This window comes from Carlito syrichta, unplaced genomic scaffold, assembly GCF_000164805.1.
Source record: "Carlito syrichta isolate Samal-C Ts95f unplaced genomic scaffold, Tarsius_syrichta-2.0.1 Scaffold311867, whole genome shotgun sequence".
Taxonomy (NCBI): domain Eukaryota; kingdom Metazoa; phylum Chordata; class Mammalia; order Primates; family Tarsiidae; genus Carlito; species Carlito syrichta.
Window position 1 is genome coordinate 124,067 of NW_007255963.1, and position 20,681 is coordinate 144,747.

General features: G+C 35.7%; 1 protein-coding gene across 5 annotated transcripts in view; it reads right to left on the minus strand.

The window, feature by feature from the left end:
* The window catches only part of KIDINS220 (kinase D interacting substrate 220), a 118,396-nt gene that overhangs the window by 58,929 nt on the left and 38,786 nt on the right, over positions 1–20,681 (minus strand). For all 5 annotated transcript variants that reach the window (XM_021718150.1, XM_021718149.1, XM_021718147.1 and 2 more), the window contains exons 10-17: positions 18,775–18,873; positions 17,064–17,162; positions 13,997–14,174; positions 10,786–10,950; positions 9,641–9,820; positions 8,711–8,876; positions 6,538–6,689; positions 6,080–6,369 (exon numbers count right to left, since the gene is read on the minus strand). In XM_021718150.1, coding sequence (XP_021573825.1) covers positions 6,080–6,369; positions 6,538–6,689; positions 8,711–8,876; positions 9,641–9,820; positions 10,786–10,950; positions 13,997–14,174; positions 17,064–17,162; positions 18,775–18,873 — 1,329 coding nt within the window. The remainder of the gene's footprint in view (positions 1–6,079; positions 6,370–6,537; positions 6,690–8,710; positions 8,877–9,640; positions 9,821–10,785; positions 10,951–13,996; positions 14,175–17,063; positions 17,163–18,774; positions 18,874–20,681) is intronic.

Genomic DNA, 20,681 nt, shown 5'->3' on the forward strand with positions numbered 1-20,681 from the left:
TACGTGTGCAGGTATCTTTTTTATAGAGTGATTTGTGTTCTTCAGGGTATATTCCCAGTAGGGGGATTGCAGGGTCATATGAAAGGTCAATTTTTAGAGCTTTAGGAATCGCCACACTGCTTTCCACAGAGGTTGCACTAGTTTTACACTCCCACCAACAGTGTAGAAGTGTTCCCTTTTCTCCACACCCTCTCCAGCAGCTGTTATTTTTTGAGTTGTTGATAATTGCCATTCTGACTGGAGTTAGGTGGTATCTCAGTGTGGTTTTGATTTGCATCTCCCTGATGATTAGTGTGTATCCATTTTAAAAAGGACAAACTGTGTTTTGTGACTTACATGCCAAGAACAAAGACTCTGAATGTCAAAAGATTCAAATATAAACGCAAATCCAAATGATCAAAGTACCACACTATTCTTGACTCCTTGATGGCATCTGACCTTAACCAAAGGAATGAACCGAAGAATTTTATAAAGTCCGCTTTAGTTTGAAAAGTATAATACTATTTTATATATTTTGGTGGTTCAAGTTGCTGTTTTTTAATTTTTCGTTTCGTTTTATTTTTTGAGTCAGGGAATCGCTCGGTCACCCAGGCTTGAATACAGTGGCATAATCTCAGCTCCCCTTAGTCTTGACCTCCTGGGCTTAGGCGATCCTTCTGCTACAGCCTCCTGAATTGCTGGGACTACAGGCATGTGCCACTACACCTGACTAATTTTTTAAATTTTTTTGGAGAGACGAGGTCTCGCTATGCTGCCTAGGCTGGTCTCAAACTCCTAGGCCAAGCAATCCTCCCAAAATGCTGGGATTAAAAGCATGAGCCACTGTACCTGGCCTCAACATGCTATTTTAAAAATAGCATACATAGCTTAAAAAAATAGCATACATAGTGGTTAAAATAAAATACAAAACAAAAACAGATCTGCTTACTTTACTGGGCTCTAGAGGAACTTACATTATTAGGCAGTAATTGCCACTTGTGAAATAATCTGCTAACTCCTTTAAATATCTTATAAAAGTCTATTTTGTAAAACCATGCTATCGTTACAACTTCTCACTCTACATATGTATTTCCACAGGAAAAATCTGAAATAAAACTAAAATTAAATGCAAGGACTTCTAGTCTGCAGTTCCACATACATGTAACCATCCTGGAAGTGGCCACTCCTCGATATGCATGTACATATCAATTATGTATGCTTATATCTGCAAGTGGAATGGATGACAGCAATGATACAAGATATGGGAGGGAACCATTAGAATTATTTTGTAACTGTAAGATATACTGCCTGTTCAGTGGTACAGTATTATTTGAAAATGAGCTTAGATTAGCTGTAAATGTGTACTGCAAACTCTAAGGCAATGACTTAAAAAAAAAGGATACATGATATGCTAAGAAAGGTGAAAAAATTGAATCATATAAAATGTTCAATTAAAACCACAAAAGGCAAAAAAAGAATGGAAGACAAAAATAGGAACAAGGGCAACAAATATAAAACAGTAACAAATGTAGTAAATACTATTCAATAATTACCTTGAATGTCAATGGTCTAAAGACACCAATTAAGACAGAGATTGTCAGAGCTGATCAAAAACAAGAGCCAATCATATGTTATCTACAAGAAACCCGCCTTAAATAAAAAGACATATATAGATAAAAGTAGTAAATGGCAAAAGATATACCTTGCTAAGACACATCAAAAAAGAGTGGGAGCAGCTGTATTAATCACAGACAGAGTAGACTTCAAAGCAAGGAAAGTTATTGGGATTAAAGAGAGAAATTACATAATGATAAAGTGGTCAATTCTCCAAGAAGCCATCATGACAATCCTTAATATTTACATCTAAGAACAGAGAATCAAAATACATGACCAGAAAATCAAAATACATAAGGCAAAGCTGATAGAACCACAAGGAGGAATAGATGAATACACTATCATAGTTTGAGACTTCAATACTCTATCAGAAATGGACAGATCCAGCAGGCAGAAATTCAGTAAGAACATAGTTTAACTCAACGAATACCATTAATTAGCTTGGTATAATTGATATCTATAGCTACTTCATCCAACAATAGCATTATATACATTCTTCTCAAGCTCACATAAAGCATTTGCCAAAACAGGTCACGTTCTAAGCCATAAGGCACATCATAACAAATTTTTAAAAATAGAAATCATATAATGTCTTCTCTCAGTGGGATAAAACTAGAAGTCAAAAACAGGAATTTAATTGGAAAATTCCAAAATATATGGAAATTAAACAACATACTTTTAAATAACACACAGGTCAATTAAAAAAAAAAAAACTCAAGAGAAATTTTAAAATATTTTGAAATAAAAATGAAAGCATAACTTACTAAAGTTTGCAGCAAAATAATCTTAGAGAAAAATTTACAGTACTGAATGCATATATTTGAAAAGAAAAAATATATGAAATCAGTAATACAAGTTTCTATCTTAGGAAATTAGAAAAAGAAGAGAAAATTATAATATATCCAAAGCACATAGAAAAAATAATAAAAAACAGAGAAGTCAAAAAAGTCAATGAAACCAAAAGTTCTTTTAAAAAATAATAAATACAATCCATAAGGCTAACTAAAAAAAAAAGAGAGAAAGACAGAGAGAAAGGGGGGAAAAAAAGGAGAAAGAACACAAATTCAGAATTTCACAAATGAAAGACAGGACAACACTACAGATCACACAGAGATAAAAAGCATAATAAGGAAATAGTAGGCCGGGTGAAGTGGCGCACACCTGTAACCCCAGAACATTATGAGAGGATTGCCTGAGTCCAGGGGTTTGAGACCAGCCTGGGCAACTTGGCGAGTCCTCATCTCTACAGTAAATTTAAAAACTTAGCCAGGCATGGTGGCATGTGCCTGTGGTTCCAGCTACTTGGAAGGCTGAGGTGGAAGGGTTGCCTGAGCCCAGCAGGTTGAAGTTGCGGTGGCAGTAAGCATGTCACTGCACTCTAGCCTGGGCAACAGAGTGAGAGTCCGATTCAAAAAAAAGAAAGAAAAAAGAAAGGAAGGAAGAGAGGGAAGGAGGGAGAGAGGGAGGGAGGGAGGGGAGGAAGAAAGGAAGGAAGGAAGGAAGGAAGGAAGGAAGGAAGATGAACAACTCTATGCCCACAAATTTAACATCTTAGATAAAATAAACTAATTCCTTGAAAGATACAGTCTGCCAAAACCACACAAGAAGAACCAAACAATTTGCATAGGCCTATATCTATTAAAGAAATTGAGTCAGTAATTAAAAACCTTTCAAAACAGAAAGCAGCATGCCCAGAAGGTGAATTCTAACAAACAAAAAAAATAAATTATACCAATTCTCTATAATCTCTTCTAGGAGGCAGAAACAAAGGGAATACTTCCTAACTCATTCTATGATGCCAGCGTCACCCTAATACCAAAACCAGACAAAAATATTACAAGAAAATTACAGACCAATAAACATCTCATGAACACAGATCCTCAACAAATATTAACCAATCATATTCAACAAAGTATAAAAAAGACTGTATAACATGACCAAGTGGAATGTATGACAAATATGCAGGGCTGGTTTAACATTCAAAAATAAATTAATGCAATCCATCACATCAACAAACTAAAGAACAATCACACAAGCCAATCAATAGATGCAGAAAATTTTATTTACAAAATCCAACCACCCATTCATGATAAAAATGCAGTAAATTAAGAACAAAGAGGTGCTTCCTCAACTTGATAAAAAATATCCACAGCTAACATTATATCTAACAATGAGAAACTAGAAGCATTCCTACTAAGATCAGTTGAGAATGTCCCTCTTCTCACCACTCCTTTCAACATAGTACTAGAAGTCCTAGCTAATGCAATAAGCCAAGGAAAAAAAGAAAAAAAAATCTATATATATACAGATTAGGAAGAAAAAAAGAAAATAATTTTAGCTCACAGATGACATGTTTGTCTATGTAGAAAAATCCCTCCCCCAAAAAATCAACCAAAAAACCTCTTAGAACAAGCAATTATAGCAAGGTTGAAGGATATAAGGTTAATATACAAAATCTATCACTTTCCTACACACAGCAAAGAACACGTAGAATTTGAAACTAAAAACACAATACCATTTACATTAGCCCCCCACAAAATGAAATCCTTAGGTACAAATCTAACAAAATATACATAAGATCTATATAAGAAAAAGTACAAAACTCTTTTGAAAGAAATCAAAGAACTAAATAAAGGAGATCATTCATGGTCATGGGTAGGAGGACTCAAAATTATCAGGATGTCAGTTCTTCTCAACTTGATTATGTAGATTCAATGTAATCCCAATCAAAATCCCAGCAAGTTATTTTGCAGTTATCAATAAATTGATTCAAAAGTTTATATAAGGGAAAAAAGACCCAGAAGAGCCAACACAATATTAAAGAAGAACAAAGTTGGAGGACTGACACTACCAACTCAAGACTTACAATAAAGCTAGAGTAATCAACAAGGTGATATCGGGAAAAGAATAGACAAATAGATCAATGGAACAGAACAAGAAGCCCAGAAATAGACCCATGTAAATATATTCAATTTATTTTTGACAAAAATAGCAAAGGCAATATAATGGAGAAAATAGTTTTTTTAACAAATGGTACTGAAACAACTGAACATCTACATGCAAAGAAAAATTAATTTATAATGGGTCACAAATTTAAATGTAAAATGCAAAAGCATAAAACACTAAAGATAAGAGGGGAGAAAATATAGATGACTTTGGGCTTGTTGTTTGTTAATTTTCTAGATCCAACACCAAAAGCACGATCATGAAAGAAGAATTGATAAGCTAGATTTTATTAAAATATTCTGCTCTACAGAAGACACTGTCAAGAGAATGAAAAGACAACCCACAGAATGAGAGAAAATATTTGCAAAAGATATATCTAATAAAGAACTGTTATCCAAAACATACAAAGAACTTCCAAAACTCAACAAGAAAACAAATCCAATTTAAAAATGGGCCAAAGACCTTAACAGATAATTCACCAAAGATATACAGATGGCAAATGAGCATATGAAAAGATGCCCTACATCATCCGTCATCAGGGAAATACAAATTTAAGCAATAAGATGCCACTACACACCTGTTAGAATGCCCAAAATCCAGAACACCAATAACACCAAATGCTGACAAGAATATAGAACAGGAGCCCTCATTCATCGCTGGGAGGAATGTAAAATGATACAGCTACTTTGGAAGAAAATTTGGTGGTTTCTAACAAAAGAAATCATACTGTTACCATATAATCCAGCAATCACACTTGCTGGTGCTTACCCAAAAGAGTTAAAAACTTACGTCCACACAAAAACCTGTACATGGAAGTACACAAGCACTACATTCATAATTGCCAAAACTTGGAAGCAACAAAGATGTCCTTCAGTACACGCATGGATAAATGAATCGTGGTACAGCAGACAATGGAATATTATCCAGTGCTAGAAAGAAATGAACTATCAAACCATAAAAAGACATGGAGAGAATTTAAGTGCATCTTACTTTGTGAAATAAGCCAATCTGAAAAGGCCAGATTACTATATGATTCCAAGTATATGGCATTCTGGAAAAGGCAAAACTATAGAGACAGAAAAAAGATCAGTGGTTGCAAGATTAATAGAAAGCACAGAAGATTTCTAGGGCAGTGAAAATACTCTGCACAATACTGTAATCCTGGATACATGTCATTATACATTTGTCCAAACCCACAGACTATACAATATCAAGAGTGAACCCTAATGTAAACTATGGATGTTAGGTGATAATGGTGTGTCAGTGTAGGTTCATCAACTGCAACAGCACTGCTCTGGTGGGTGATGTGGATAATGAGGGAGGCTGTGCATGTACGGGGCATGAGGTATCGCTGTACCTGCCTCTCAATTTTGCTGTGAACCTAAAACTACTTTAAGTAATAGTCTTGAGTGAATAAATTAACTAACTAAGACAGATGCAACACTGTTAACATTTAGAGTACACTCCCTAGATCCCAAATGAACATGGTAGTGGTAGCATATTCAGATTACAATTTTTCTAATAATGAATATGCACTTACTTTCATGAATCCTTCACTTTTCAATTTGTGCAGTTTGGAGGCAGCATTATGGAGGCGTTTTCTTTGAGAATTCAAGAGAGAGTCCAGCACTTGCCACCATGTACGACAGTTCAATACAAAGGCCAACCCCACTACAGATGCAATTGATATGAGGACAGCATTCACTGTCAGATGTTTTGGGTCGACCCTGAAGATAGCCAGAAGAGTAATTCCAGCAATAATGCAGCCAATAATAAAGAGGAAGATGACAAAAGATGGGAGACAACACGTTTTTTTCCATTTCTTTTTACCTGTAATACAACACATGGTTTTAACAATTATTAACACATCAAGTATCTAGAAAGTCCTCATCATTACAGATGAGTCTGCTGTTCCAACTGTATTTTCATGAAAATAAACAGAGAATTCATTCCACTCTCAACCCTTAAACGTAACACACAAAAAGGAAGAAATCCTACCTTGAGAATCTTCAGTCTTGAATACTCGAAAAAGCCTAGTTGCCAAAAAGCCAAACTCTCTTTCACAAGCATCTGAGAGGGTTGCAATCATTTCAGCCAATGAAGTTTCTCCACCTACACTGGACAGCCTATTGTAATCGGTAAACAAAAACCTGAAGGAAAAGACAAATAAAGTATCACTCAGATATTTGAAGTAGCAAATAACTTACAAATTTCGTCTCTGTATCATTTACCTCATATTTTCTTTTAGTGTCTTTCAAAATATTGTTTTTAAAATCCTAAGGAAGAAAAACAACTTGCAATTAGGTAGTTGCCACTTCTAACATACTTTTCTTAGGAAAAAACAATAAGAAAAGCTATATGTAGCAGAGTTATACAAAGTAATTCTGACTAAGGGCAGAAGGGGAAAAGTTATGCCAGAGCTCAGACATGAACTATCAGGCTCTTCAACAGATCTCATGAAATAGCTATTAAGGCGCACCCACGACGGATGAGGCCACAAAGAGTTGCACAAAGAAAGTTTTCTAAAACCATTGGAAGAACTCAGAACCTTGAGGAAGTATTAATCACAGTCATTACAGAATTTCAAGCCCAGTAATGCCATTTGAAAACATTAGTTTTAAAATGGCTTGTTTTATTTATAGCTGCAACATTTACCAGTGATTTAGAAATAGTTGTAAAATATTCTTATTATAGTTGTTATTCAAAATAACAGAATTATTTGTATTTTGAGTCTCTGGATTGTTATTATTTCTGCATTAGTTCCTTTCTTCCCTTCCATCTCTAAATTAAACTCTCACCTTAATCCAGTAAATAGGCATTGTTCTTAAAATACGATCTGGGATCACACTGTATTATACTGTGTGCTTTTGACTGATTCTATTTTAATAGTTCTAACTTTTTTTTTTTTTTTTTGAGTTGAAGTCTCACTCTGTTGCTTAGGCTAGAGAGCCATGGCATGCTCACAGCCATCACAGCCTCGACCTGCTGGGCTCAGGCGATCCTTCCGCCTCAGCCTTCCAAGTAGCTGGAACCACAGGAGTGCACCACCACACCCAGCTAATTTTTTTATTTATTGTAGACATGAGGTCTCACCAAGTGGCCCAAGCTTGTCTTGAGTCCCTGGACTTAGGCAGTCCTCTTGCCTTGACCTCTCAAAGTGTTGGGATTACAGGATTGAGCCACCGCGCCCAGCATGCTCTAACATTTTTTTAAAATACCACCTTACTAAAGCATTTTTCTTATCTTTTTTGTAAAAGTATATTCCTCCAATTATTTTAGTTTATTCTATGCCTGCTTTTCAAGTTTTTCATTTTACCTTTTCATTTTTAAAACCTGTTCTTAATACTATATGCTAATTTCTTGTAAGCTTTTTCCCGTTTCTCTCTTATATTCAGTTTTAGTATTTTTTCTGACTTGGCCTATTTATTTTCATCTTAAATTATACATATTTTATTTTAATTTCAAAATTCTTTATCTTTTAATACGTTTGTAATTCTTTTGTAACTTCTATTTAATTTCTTTTGCTTTTAATTTTCCAACTTTAAAAAAAAAATTTTACTTTCCTCTGGAGCATTCTACCTTTCCTTTATTCCTTGACTTAAATGTTTTTCATTTAAGTTTTATTTTCCATTTCCTCATAAATTTTCTATTTAATATGAACAATAATTTTAGGTGAACATGTAAATATATTTCCCGACACAAGGAAAGAGCAACTCTGAGAAGCGAGCCGAGTTTCCTGAGTTTCCACACTAAGGAGAGACCAGGCCTCCAACCACAAGCTCTTGCAGGCCCTACACAGGCAGCAGAGCCCTGTCTCTAACTCAGTGCTCTTCTCAAAGTGTGTGTCCAAAGGATGGCAGTAGGTGATGTAAGTGGGGAAAAAAGATTCACACTAAAATAAAATTTGGTAAATAAAAGTTAAACAGGTTCTTTATGAAAAGGTGCCTCTGCTTCTTTAACGCACATGAGGGAAATATATATAGTATGAAGTGTTTCCTAAATGTATTTGATCAGGGCATGTTTTTATTTTTATTTTTTCATATAAAAGGTTCAAGGAACCAAAATTTCTTGAAGCATACAATGAGAAATTATGCACTATAAACCTTTTTAAGTGAGAAAAATTTTTGCTAAATCTTATTAAAGGTTACTTCTGCCAAAGGGACCAACTCACCTCACAGGTAAAGCTTTAGTAGTTTGCTCTGGCAACTCAGGTGGATTCACAAACATCAGTTTAAGAAGGAGTTCCAAATATCCAATATGTCTTGCCAATCTGGTGCTGAGGACCCAAGCCCAATTCCAACTTTCTCCTTCCCTTCGTCCACCAAAGTAAATGACAACTGAAATTTACATCACAGTTTAAAAAATTTGTCCAGGACAGTCATTAGTCAAGCAACTTCTTTTCTCCAAACAGTCAAATATCAAGTAGTGACAACTAAGCTTTCACAACTATCTATGGTCCCATACTATTTCCTAATTACTCCTCAAAGAATTCAATGAACTTCTCCTTAGATATGGAAGGTATGTTAAAAATGGAAAGTAAACTGACTAAAATATGACCTAAGAAACACAATCAGAAAGACAATACCTTAAGCAGAAGCATATTTGTAGTTCAGGTTAAAATGCAAATGACTTTGGGTTTATCACTATTTGCAGCTGTTACCAGCTCCTCTAATAGTATATCTACTCTCCTTCTTGCAAATAAAGACAACCACAAGAACAGAGATTTTGTTTTTATTTTGTTTTAGACAAAATTAAAATTACAGTAATGGTCAAAATGCTCAAGAGCACATCAGTGATGGCTGTGAAGTCTTCTTTTCAGAAAAGATTTAATACTGATTAATACTATAAATACTGAATTAATGTATAAAAGGTTAAGTATAATAATTCAATATTAACAAGTAGTATACTAGCTTACAAACTACTCCAGCCAAGTTGTGGACAATGCTTCTCTAGGCCAATATATGGAATAACAAAAAAGAAAAATTTTCTCACTCAATTATGAAAATTATGCATACACTTTGAGACAGATATAATGTTTTAAGCACAACAATGAGTCTGATGTTTTCTCCATTTTTGAAAAAGATAAGAAGCAATGACTTACTGAAGAATATGTACAGGAGAGCCAAGAAACTCAGGGACACTGCTATTCCAAGATTTGGGTCGACTGTGAAAGCAAACAACAAACCAAGCCCTCCACAAAGCAGCAGGGTAAGAAATACTATAAGCCATGAAAATTGAAAAAGAGGCTCAATCTGTTGTCCTGCGAAAGTCTTCATTTCATCTGAAAGAGAACTTAATGTGAAAACCTTATTCCTGTTTTGGTTAAGAAATAAAATTTTTAACTCAATTGCAATTTTCACATCTTCAGTATAAACATTCAGTGGGCATTTACTAGGTCCCTAATAGAATATTGCTACTTAACCATTTTAACCAATGTTCTCTTGCCAGAATAACTGTCTTGTTCCCCAGGGGCACAGCTAGCCCTGACTTACTCACTTGCCTGCTTCGCATGTTGGACATACAAAAAATCCCTTTTCATGTACTGCCGTGTGTCAAGATGCTGTTCATATTTATTTTTGCAGTTCATATTGCCAACAAGGTATTGTTTTCCATATGCAAAAATAAAAATAATACTCTGTAGCTTCAAATCACATATCACCACCATGCCTCTCTGATCCTCCTCACCTCTTCTCCCTCCAATCGCATTCGAAATTACTGTTCTTAAAGGTGTGTGTTGAGCCCATATGAGCCTCACACAAGTCATTCTTTGTACAAAACTTGGGGAAATTTTTATAGTCAGTACTGAAAACTGTCTTTAAAAAATGAGAAAGATTTTGCCAAGCAAAAGATGCGAGTATTGGGTGGGAAGTAGCGGGGGCAAGCTGTTGAAGAAGCTCCTAATAGAGGGAGCAACTCAGGAAAAGTGTCTCATCTGCTCTTGCAAGAGTAAATAGTCCTCTGTGATGCAGTCTGGGGCTCACATCTCCCCCCAGAGGTGGTATGGCAGGTGGAGTCATGAAAATTGACAAATTATTGAAGTTCTGGAATACCTGCCACCAAGGGTTTTCATGGGGTCTTATCACACAGAAGGATCCACACCAAATGACTGTGCGAGAGGGCCAACTACAAGGGAGTTCATTCTGGTAAACCACATAACATACAGTGCATACAGAAAGCTCTGTCTTCTTTTTACTCCAGAAAAAAACCTTGTTATATACACAGACTTTAGCCAAGCAGACCCTTTACCTTCTAGTTTCTTGAGTAAGAAAGATTTCCCACTTCCCCACTGTGCATATAACCCCACACAAATGGGTGGCTGCATGGTAGGCTCACTGAGAATATCTGCCAGGGCACTGCTATATAAATCATATCCAAGCATGTCACCGTCTGATTCAGTAGGAGACAAGTGTCCTATAATTAGAAACACATCATATTCTTACATTAAACAGTGGCATTACTATTAAAAAGGAATGCCCATTCTCAGTTATTGTTTAATTAGAAAGAAAAAAACATATTTTCAAACTTATACTTATGTAAAAAGAGGTTCAGAGATTCTTAAATTAATATATTTCATAGAACTTAAGATACCTACTGATTGTAATATGCATCATTTTTATGTACAATTAAGAATGGACAAAATGCTGCCAAATTATGACACAATGCTTTCTTCTCTCTCACTTATAAGACACATTCCAATTTCAGAGATGTTAAAATGTGGAATAATGTGTATTTTAAAATCAATAAAATATAATTAAAATATAAACTAGTACATAAGAATAAATTAAATATGTATAATAACTATATAAAGAAAGTTGTAAAATGTTACTAAAGAACATAATAGATTATCAGAGAAAAAGAAACATTCTATGGTTCCAGGTAGAAAGGTACAGCAATTCTCCCCATATTAATCTATCACTTTCAGACAATTCCAATTGAAACCCATGATTTTTTTTTTAAATAGAGGCCAGGCATGGTGGTTCATGACTATAATCTCAGAACTCTGGGAAGCTGAAGCAGGAAGATTGCTTGAGCCCAGGAGTTCAAGACAAGCCTAGGCAACATAGTAAGACCTCCTCTCTGTAAAAAACTAGCCAAGTATGGTGACTCATCTGTAGTCTCAGGTACTCAAGAAGCTAAGGCATTAAGATGGCCTGAGTCCAGGAGATCAAGTCTATAGTGTCTGTGAGTGTGCCACTGCACTTCAGTCTGGGTGACAGAGTAAGACTCTCACTCATTTAAGAAAAAAGAAAGAAAAACTGAAAAGCAAGAATAGCTAAGAAAAAATGTTAAGATTACCAAAAAGTAGTTGTCATTGGAGAATAAAAAAATAAAAACTGTAATAATTCGATCATAAAATCCATAGTGGATATTAATATAAGTGGTATTTCAAATCAGAGGGGAAAGGACAAATTAGTAAGCGATGTTGGGAGAGTTTAACCATTAATTTGTTAAAAAATTTAAATACTACATACCTCATAGCCTTAACAAAACTAAGTTTCTTAAATATTAAAAAATTAAGTGTAACCATTAGAAGTACCAGAAGAAAATATAGAAGATACTTTAAAAATATTTGTTGGAAAAGGTCTTTCTTTTTTCAATATAATACTAAGCAAGGCCTGAACTGCAGGAAAAGACTGATGAGTCTTTTGGATAAAGAATAAAAAACCATGACCATAAACCAAGAGTAAGCAGGGGAAAGGGAATGCAACATATAGGATGGACCCAGGATCAGTATATAAAGACATGTAAAAATAATCTTTAAAAAATATTAAAAACTAAAAAGTAGGCAAAGGACACAAAAGGAAAATGGCAAGAATACAAACTGCCTATGAATAGATTACACATTATCAAAGCCAAAAGGCTGAGAAGCAATAGTCTATGAATATATTTTTAAAATCTCAATTTCACTAATAATTTTGGAACACAAATTGAAATGAGATTTTGTCCTTATTGACTTGATTAGCAAAGGTTAAGAGGCTGGAAATACCCAGTGTTAGCAAGATTGGGGAACTGTACTACCTTATACTACCAGAGAGAGAAAACATTGTTATAATCATTTTGGAAAATCTATCAAAACTGTGGGCATCCATTGACTTATTGGTTCTCCTTCTGAGAATATCTTCTAAGAACATAATCTTAAAAATAAAAGTCTGCTGAATTGTATTCCACATCTTTAAAATAAAATAAAATATAAAAATAAAAACATAAGAGTCAATGGATATATGTACAAAAGTGTTCACCGAAGCACTTGTTAACAGCAAAACAAAACAAACATTAAATAGAGAACTCAATATACCATCAGAACTCACAATGAAAGATTATGTAATAACTAAAATATGCTATTTTATTAAAAATTTTTATAACAGAGTGACTCAATTTTTATTTTTTAAAACTACATACATAGTATATAATATTTTTATAAATCAAACAAAAAGCATGGAGAGTCACTCAAACAATTATAAGTTGGGAGACAGACAGCAATGAGGAATTTGCTCCTTCTGCTATGATCGTGTCTCCATTCTTGAAATGTAATGGGTGTATTGCTATTATAAATAAAAAAATATTTTAAAATACAAAAACTCAAAATAAAATAGAATGACACTTAAAAACAAGATGTAAGTAAGAAGCTAACCTGGAAGTTAGCAGGATTTTACTCATTCCTGTTGGTTTCTAGGTTTTGAATTCTAGGTTTTGAATTCTGTAAAAATTGTTCCATATTTCAAAACACCACATATGAATGATTACATTCTCATGTGCATTCTTTTCAATCAAAAATTATTTTACTATAATACTGCAGACAATATGCCAAATGTCACAGAGGACACAAAGAAACAGTTCTTGCCCTGAAGAGCTTGGACTATGGAAGGGAGAAACTTCTAAAAGAAATAGAAAAAAAAGTCATATAAAGTAAGTGTAGAAAAAGAAAAATAAACAAAAATGTCAAGTATTAAAATGCGGCAAAAGTTTTATCCAGTTAGCAGATCATTTTAAAAATCACCCAGAAGGAAACATTTGACAGGAGAGATCACTGTAACAAAGAAAAAGAATTCGTGGGGATGCAGAGGGCACAAGCTGTGCCAGGCAAAACAAAAAGCAGAGAACTGTAAATGTGCAGGCCATCCACAGAAAACAGAGCACATTTTTATAAAAGTACAAAATAAACCTGGGAAAGAAACACTGCAGAAAAAGACTTTTAGAAAAGTAAGTCTTATTTTTAGAGGTCTTAAAAGCTGATTGATAACTCTGAATATACTTAATTTAGAATGCTACAATAAAATGCAAAATAACTTTTGGTAGAAAGGACTGTTTTTCCACAATAAAATAACTTTCTAAACTTCTATATTCTCCAGTTAAGTGACAATACAAAAGCACTGTTGGCCTCTTTTATTTTTCATATTTTTAAAAATAGAACATTCATTATCTAACAGCTAGGTTAGGAACAAAACCCAATACTTACTGGCTCCAAATATTTGAGTTAAAATACTTTTCTGATGGCTACAATCGATATTGTAAGGAGTCTCGCCTGCTTTGTTGGGCCTATAAAGTAACCGCCCATCTTTGGGATTTCTTAAAAGAAGTTCTGCCAGTTTCCGGCTCCTTCCACGAATAGCAATATGCAAGGGAGTATCTCCTTTCTGTAAAATAATTATCAGGAAACTTGAACTTTCATATTTTTATATATAGCATTTACAGAGTAACAATTTGTTTCTGTGAAATAACAGAAAATCTGAACTTTTCATACAGAGCATATACATAAGATGAATTATCTTTATCTTCATCACAATTTCATCCTCTAGTTCATTACTCAGCTTTTCTCAGATATTATTTCTCCCACAGACCTCTAGAATGAAGGTCATTTGCCTCCCCTTCCCTCGACCCACTAAAAGAGGAAAGTGATAGGCTTTCTTCCTGCAGCTCCTCCCAGGGCATGGGTCCATTCCAGTCGTATCCATCTATCATCCAAATATTTATTATCCAAGGATGTCAACCACTTTCCTCAACCTTCTATTTCACAGCTTTCTTCATTTGTCTAGAAAGTTTCACAATCCATGCAGATGTCCCATCTAACACAAATGATCTTGTCAGCTCTTGTGACTTTTGTCAACCATTTGCCATTAGAGTGAGCTCCTAAATCTCACTACTCTCCACTCTCCACCCCTCAGTCCTTTATGCAACATCTATCATCCTCTGACTACTACACTCTCTTAGACTCTCCTTACCTTTAACTTTTTCCTTAACATCAACCTACTTTCTCTCAATATTAGAATTACCAATCATGTTAGTGTTCATATCCAACACTAGTGAACGCTAACATATAAATTTCTAAAACACTCTTCCATCTGAAAAGTGCTCTCTGATTCACAAACACATCTCTTGAAGATAACCAATAACCCAAAACTTAACAAATTAAGTTCTCAGTTCTCATCCAACCTGATCTATGATACTAAACGAAAATGACCTGCTCTTCCTATGGCTTCAAGGCAGGACCTTATCTTGACTTTTTGTCTTCTAGATTCTCCTGCCATGTCCTAAATGTAGCACAATAACTATGTATTGAGCTCATTATATGTAGGGCACTGTGCTGGATACTTTGGAGGATTTAAGGATGGAAGACAAAACAGTTCCTGACCTTAAATAGCTTACATCATAATAGGAAAAGACTGCATAAATATACACAATTATAAAACAAACAATAGGACACATGTCCCAAGAGAAGTCAATTCTGACTTCAGCTTTCCATCTTTCTTCACACTGATGGCCTTATTCCCTCCTATGCAACTCTCATCCCTCAGTAACTGCCAAATTTCCATCACCAGTCTTGATTTCCTACCCAGATTCCAGTTCTAAATTTCCCAATGCCTGCTAGCTACAGCCTCCTGAATGTCTTATCAGCTCTCAAACTCAACATATCTATACCTGATTGCATCATCTTATTTCTGCACCTCAACTCCTATTCTCATCCCCAAACCTGTGAGAAGGCAAATGTCATCAGTAGCACTTCTGTCAGACAAAAACTTTCTGAAAATGCAGAGAAAACATTAGCATACCCTACCAATATGCTGATGATAAAGAGACAGAAATGATGATGGGCCAGGTAAAAATAACATTAATCTTTATTCTTACATTTGTTTTTATAAAATTCCCTGTGAAGAGCCAGGTTCAAGACTTACATAAGTTTATATCCCAAATTCTGGCAGGACAGCACCTTACCTGTTCCTAGTAAGAATGTATAAAATGAATGAACAACTGTTCCAACTATCATGTGTACTTGTCAGTCAGTATCAAGTGCTGACTCTGGGCACAGCAACACACAAAAGGGTACTTATTAATGAGTATGAAACAATTATTTATAAATAGCATATACATAATTAATGAGGTAGTACGGGACCTTTACTGCAAATTGAGGGACCAGCATGAAATATGAGTCAATAGCAGAATAAGAAAAATGAGCATTATAGGAAGTTTTCTATAAAGAAGTGTGTGTGTGTGTGTGTGTGTGTGTGTGTGTGTGTGTGTGTGTATACATATGCATAAATACATTCAATTTTGAAAACTATTCTTTGACTTTATATCCTAATTTTTTTTTTTTTTAAGAGACACGGTTTCACCAAGTTGCCCAGACTGGTCTTGAACCCTCAGGCTCAGACAAGCCACTCGCCTCAGCCTCCCAAAGTGCTGGAATTACAGGCTAAGCCACCGAGCTCAGTCCCTTTCTAATTTTTAATAGTAAAGTTTTCCTTCTTTTATATGTGACTATACTAATATGGTCATGAGAGGTAGGAGGGATTTTTGGGGGGGGTTGTTTTATTTTTTAAAATAATGTTGAAACTTGGCAAAATACAAAAGCAAACACACACTGATTCCATGTTTTTTGTTTAACTGCTTTATAAATAATAGAAAGATAAACTTCAATCTATTATGAATTAGTAAAGCCTAAATCATACATTCAGAGGAGAAAATTTATAATATTATTTCTGACTTCACATATATAGATCAATTTATTTCTTTTCTGGGAGAAAATCAATTTGAAGTAGAGAAAGAAATAATCCTGTTTAAAATAAAGGCAAACTAAAACCAGAAATTAAATTTGTATGCAGTATTAAGCCATTTAGAGTTAAATTCATGAGATAAAATATGACAATTTCTCAAAAAAGATTAGAGCAAGGACAAACAGAGAACATTTTATCTCCTGTCTGTGCATGCGATGCCAGTCCACCTCCTCCGCCCCTCTGGAGTCTCTCCTCCTGGTTATCTGCCACCAGTTCTAGCCTGATTAAGGCCTCCGCCCTGAGGCCAATGGCAGCACCCACCACTGGTCCGTGGAGCAGCTTCATTAACAGCATGCTGAGCTCGTCCACTGCTGAGCATGCTACCAGGACAGCATCAAAATCCCACACTGACATTCCTGGCAAGTGATCTCTCCCTGCACAAACTAAAACCAGATCTCCATCAAGTCCACTAGACATAGAGGTCAGTCTACCAACAGCTTTCCAAAAAGGCTTCTCACGGCTCAGATGTTTTACCTTGTCTATAGCAGACACTTTAGCACCTTTATCTAGGAGCAGCTCCACTACTTCAATATTTCTCATCTTGGTAGCCTTTATAAGTGGTGTTTCACCATCCTGTGGGCACAGATAAGAAAGTCGGCCAGATTAATAACTTCACCCCTAAGTGTTTAAGTCATACAAACACACGTCAGGAAATATCTGACTCTGGGAGTCTATATTTAAAATGTTTGCAACAACAAAAAAGTTTAAAAGCTAACAAAACAGTGTTTTTCCTAGAACAACCCCTCATTTGATCAAGATAACTTTATATCCCTTAACTGATGCCAGATGTGCTCCCTCCCTTCCCATACACCGTAGCCAGTAGCAGTTCCTACCAGGCAGTGGTCACTGCTCCTGCCACTCCCCACAGTTCACAGCTGACTGTTGGCATGGTCCCTCCAGAGGCTACTGCCCATTCTCACCATCTCCCCACCCACCAACCCACAGCCCAGCCCAACATTTAGGAAGCCAGCATCTAGAGTTTTTCAGAAATTTATACCAACGTCGCTTCATTTCTCCGTGAACCTAAGGACCTGTGTATAGAAACCATGTGATACAAGCAACATGCCTTCAGAAAACTTCAAAAGAGCTCATGATTACTTTTAAAACCAAACAAAGGGAAACAAGACGAGCCCTCAATTCATTACTGAGTTAGGAAAGACAAAAACCTAGTCAGAAGTCACAGGTAGTGACAGTGGCTGACACAGAGATCCAATAGCAAAAGAAAAGATCAAGGAGTCATTTGCAAACCAAAAGGTATCCCAGAAACTTTTCCGCCCTAGGGTAAAGGGGGTACCATCATTGATTTTAAAATATGCTGGTTAAGATTTATAGCAAATGAATAAGAAAGGGATTGGTAGTAGTGGGAAACTGCCAGGGGAGAGGGGATGGGATTGGCAGTTGAGGGAAACTGCCAGGGGAGGGAGAGGCACACCTCAACAACAAGGATACCTGCATAATGAACATTTGTATACCTAACCCTGAATTGTGCCCCACATCCTTAAAATAAAAAAAATTTAAAAAAAGATTTATAGCAAATGAAATGAATTATCTTATGGGTGACTCAATAATTTTGCTTTCTTCATGAAGAATCCCTGCCATTTCAATCCAGAATTCCAAATATATTTCCCCATGGAAAACTATTACACATAGGTGAAATACAACCAGCAAAGTCTAATATAATTTTGTATTTTTCATTTGCATTTTTCATTTTTGAGTAAAGTAGGCTAAAGAGGATGGTTTGGGGAACCAAGTGCCAGTTACAATGGTCATTCATTCTTCATTTATTCATTTATTTATGAGAGATTATTTATTTAACTAATTGTTCTAGAGATGGGATCTCACTATATTTCCCAGTCTGGCCTCAAACTCCTGAGCTCAAAGAAAGTGTGTTCTGCATTCCAAACAATAGGAGCATAAATGAATTTGGTGGAAATGATCTGTGCACAATTTATGAATAGCTTATATTGTACTTTCTGAAAAGTATTAAACTGAAGTAACAAATTATACACTATATTTTGCTATGAGTACACAAATTCTGAAAGAATACAAAATTGCTCCTCAATTTAATACAGGATATTACCAGCAAAATCATTATAACTCTAACATCAAAGATAAATGAAATGCAATAAGCAGTACTAATATTCAGCACTGGGTATTGCTAAAAGATTAGAAATGCCATTTATACCTTTGTGCATATTTCAGTATCAGGATTGCACTGCAAGATATCTCTCACCATTGTTGCATTTCCTTTCTCGACAGCCCAGTACAAAGCAGTTTTATTGTCCTGTTTAATAAAAAAAGTCACTTCATATAAGACACAATATTTAATTCTACTACTTGTAAATGTAAAACATCATTTCAGCCAGAAAGCATTCCAACAGGCAGCCAGGCGGGGAATATTAATCCTTATGCTATCCTGGATTTACTTTTGAGAAATTATTTATGAAAGAAGCCTAGAAAAACTTCATCTTACCTGACTTAAAAAGTAGCAATCCCACATATTTAATAAAGGAAACTACACTTTTGTAATACAATCAGAGTTCAGTAACATGCATTGGGTTCGAAGTCATCAATATCTGATTGACCTCTGTAAACTTGAACAAGGCACACAAATATTCCGACCTCTGAATTTTTATCTGTAATATGGTATGAATATGTCCTCAATTTTTCATTTTCTTTTTTTTTTTTTTTTGGTATAGGAGTCTCACTCTGTCACCCAGGCAGGAGTGCAGTGGCACGCTCACCGCCACTGTAGCCTCGACCTGCTGGTCTCAAGTGATCCTTCTGCCTCGTCTTCCAAGTAGCGTCACCATGCCTCACGAATTTCTTGATTTATTGTACAGACGAGGTCTTGCCAAGCTGCTGGTCTCAAACCCCTGGACTCAGGCAATTCTCTCGCCTCTGCCTCCCAAAGTGTTGGGATCACAGGCGTGAACCACCGCACCCAGCCTGCCTGTCCGATTTTCTCAAAAGATAATGCATGAGAATGTACTTCATAAACACCAGACATTATCACTTTTATCATTTTTAGTTTCCTTAATCTCCACCTACCCTGCACCCCATAGTGTCTTGATCAGGTTCTTTAAAGTCCTATGTAGCTCAAAAATCAAGTATCAATCCACACAGACCTTAAAAATAAAGCTAGAGAACAATAAAACTGATTGAAACATAGGAAAACAGGGTGACTAGGGTGACAGACACAAAATAGTTAGGCAAAAATCTAAACAGGTGATCTAGAAACCATCTTTTAGTGAAAATGATTTTAATCCAAAAGATAATGACTTTCTATTGCTGCCAAGTTCCCCTTCTAAAAAATACACCAGCTGCCCAACCTTCTGAGCATGGTGCTCAAACTTGTTTGGTCATACCTTCCCTTTCCATTTCAATTTCTCTGTCTCTCATCCCACCACCTAATGCCCCACCACCCCACTGCCAAACTGATTCATTCACTAGCTATGAAATAGACAGTCTTTCACTTTCTAATGTTCTCAAAATTTCTAACCTAGTATCACTGCCCTTGCCTGAAACACGCAGGCTTCCTTCTCTCCATCCATCTAAATCCAACCTATCTTCAAACTTAGCTCGAGTTCTACTTTGTTCTGAAAGCCTTCTTCTTTAATGCCCTGTTTCCCCACCTTAAGACTCATATCTGAACCTGTCACTAGGCAATCAATTATACACCATCTTGTGGCTTCATTCTTTGTTTATACAAATGCGTTAAAAAACATAAAGCAAAATCTTCCAAATTAAAATGTTTCTTATAGGCAAGGGTCCCATGTTAATTCCCCCATAACATCTGCCTATTTATTAGTTTGATTCAAAAATGGATTTGCATACAAGAGATTTTTGGCTAAACACGAGGAAAATCAGAGCAGAAAAGCAGACTATCCAACGACAAAATGGACTACCAAGAACATTTTTTAAAAATCTAAAGCTCAGCCGGGCTCGGCGGCTCAGCCTGTAATCCTGCGCCTTGGGAGGCTAAGGTGAGTGGATTGCCTGAGCCCGCGGGTTCGAGACCCGCCTGGGCAGCGAGACCTCATCTTTACAATAAATCAAAAAATCAGCCGGGCATGGTAGCACATGCCTGTA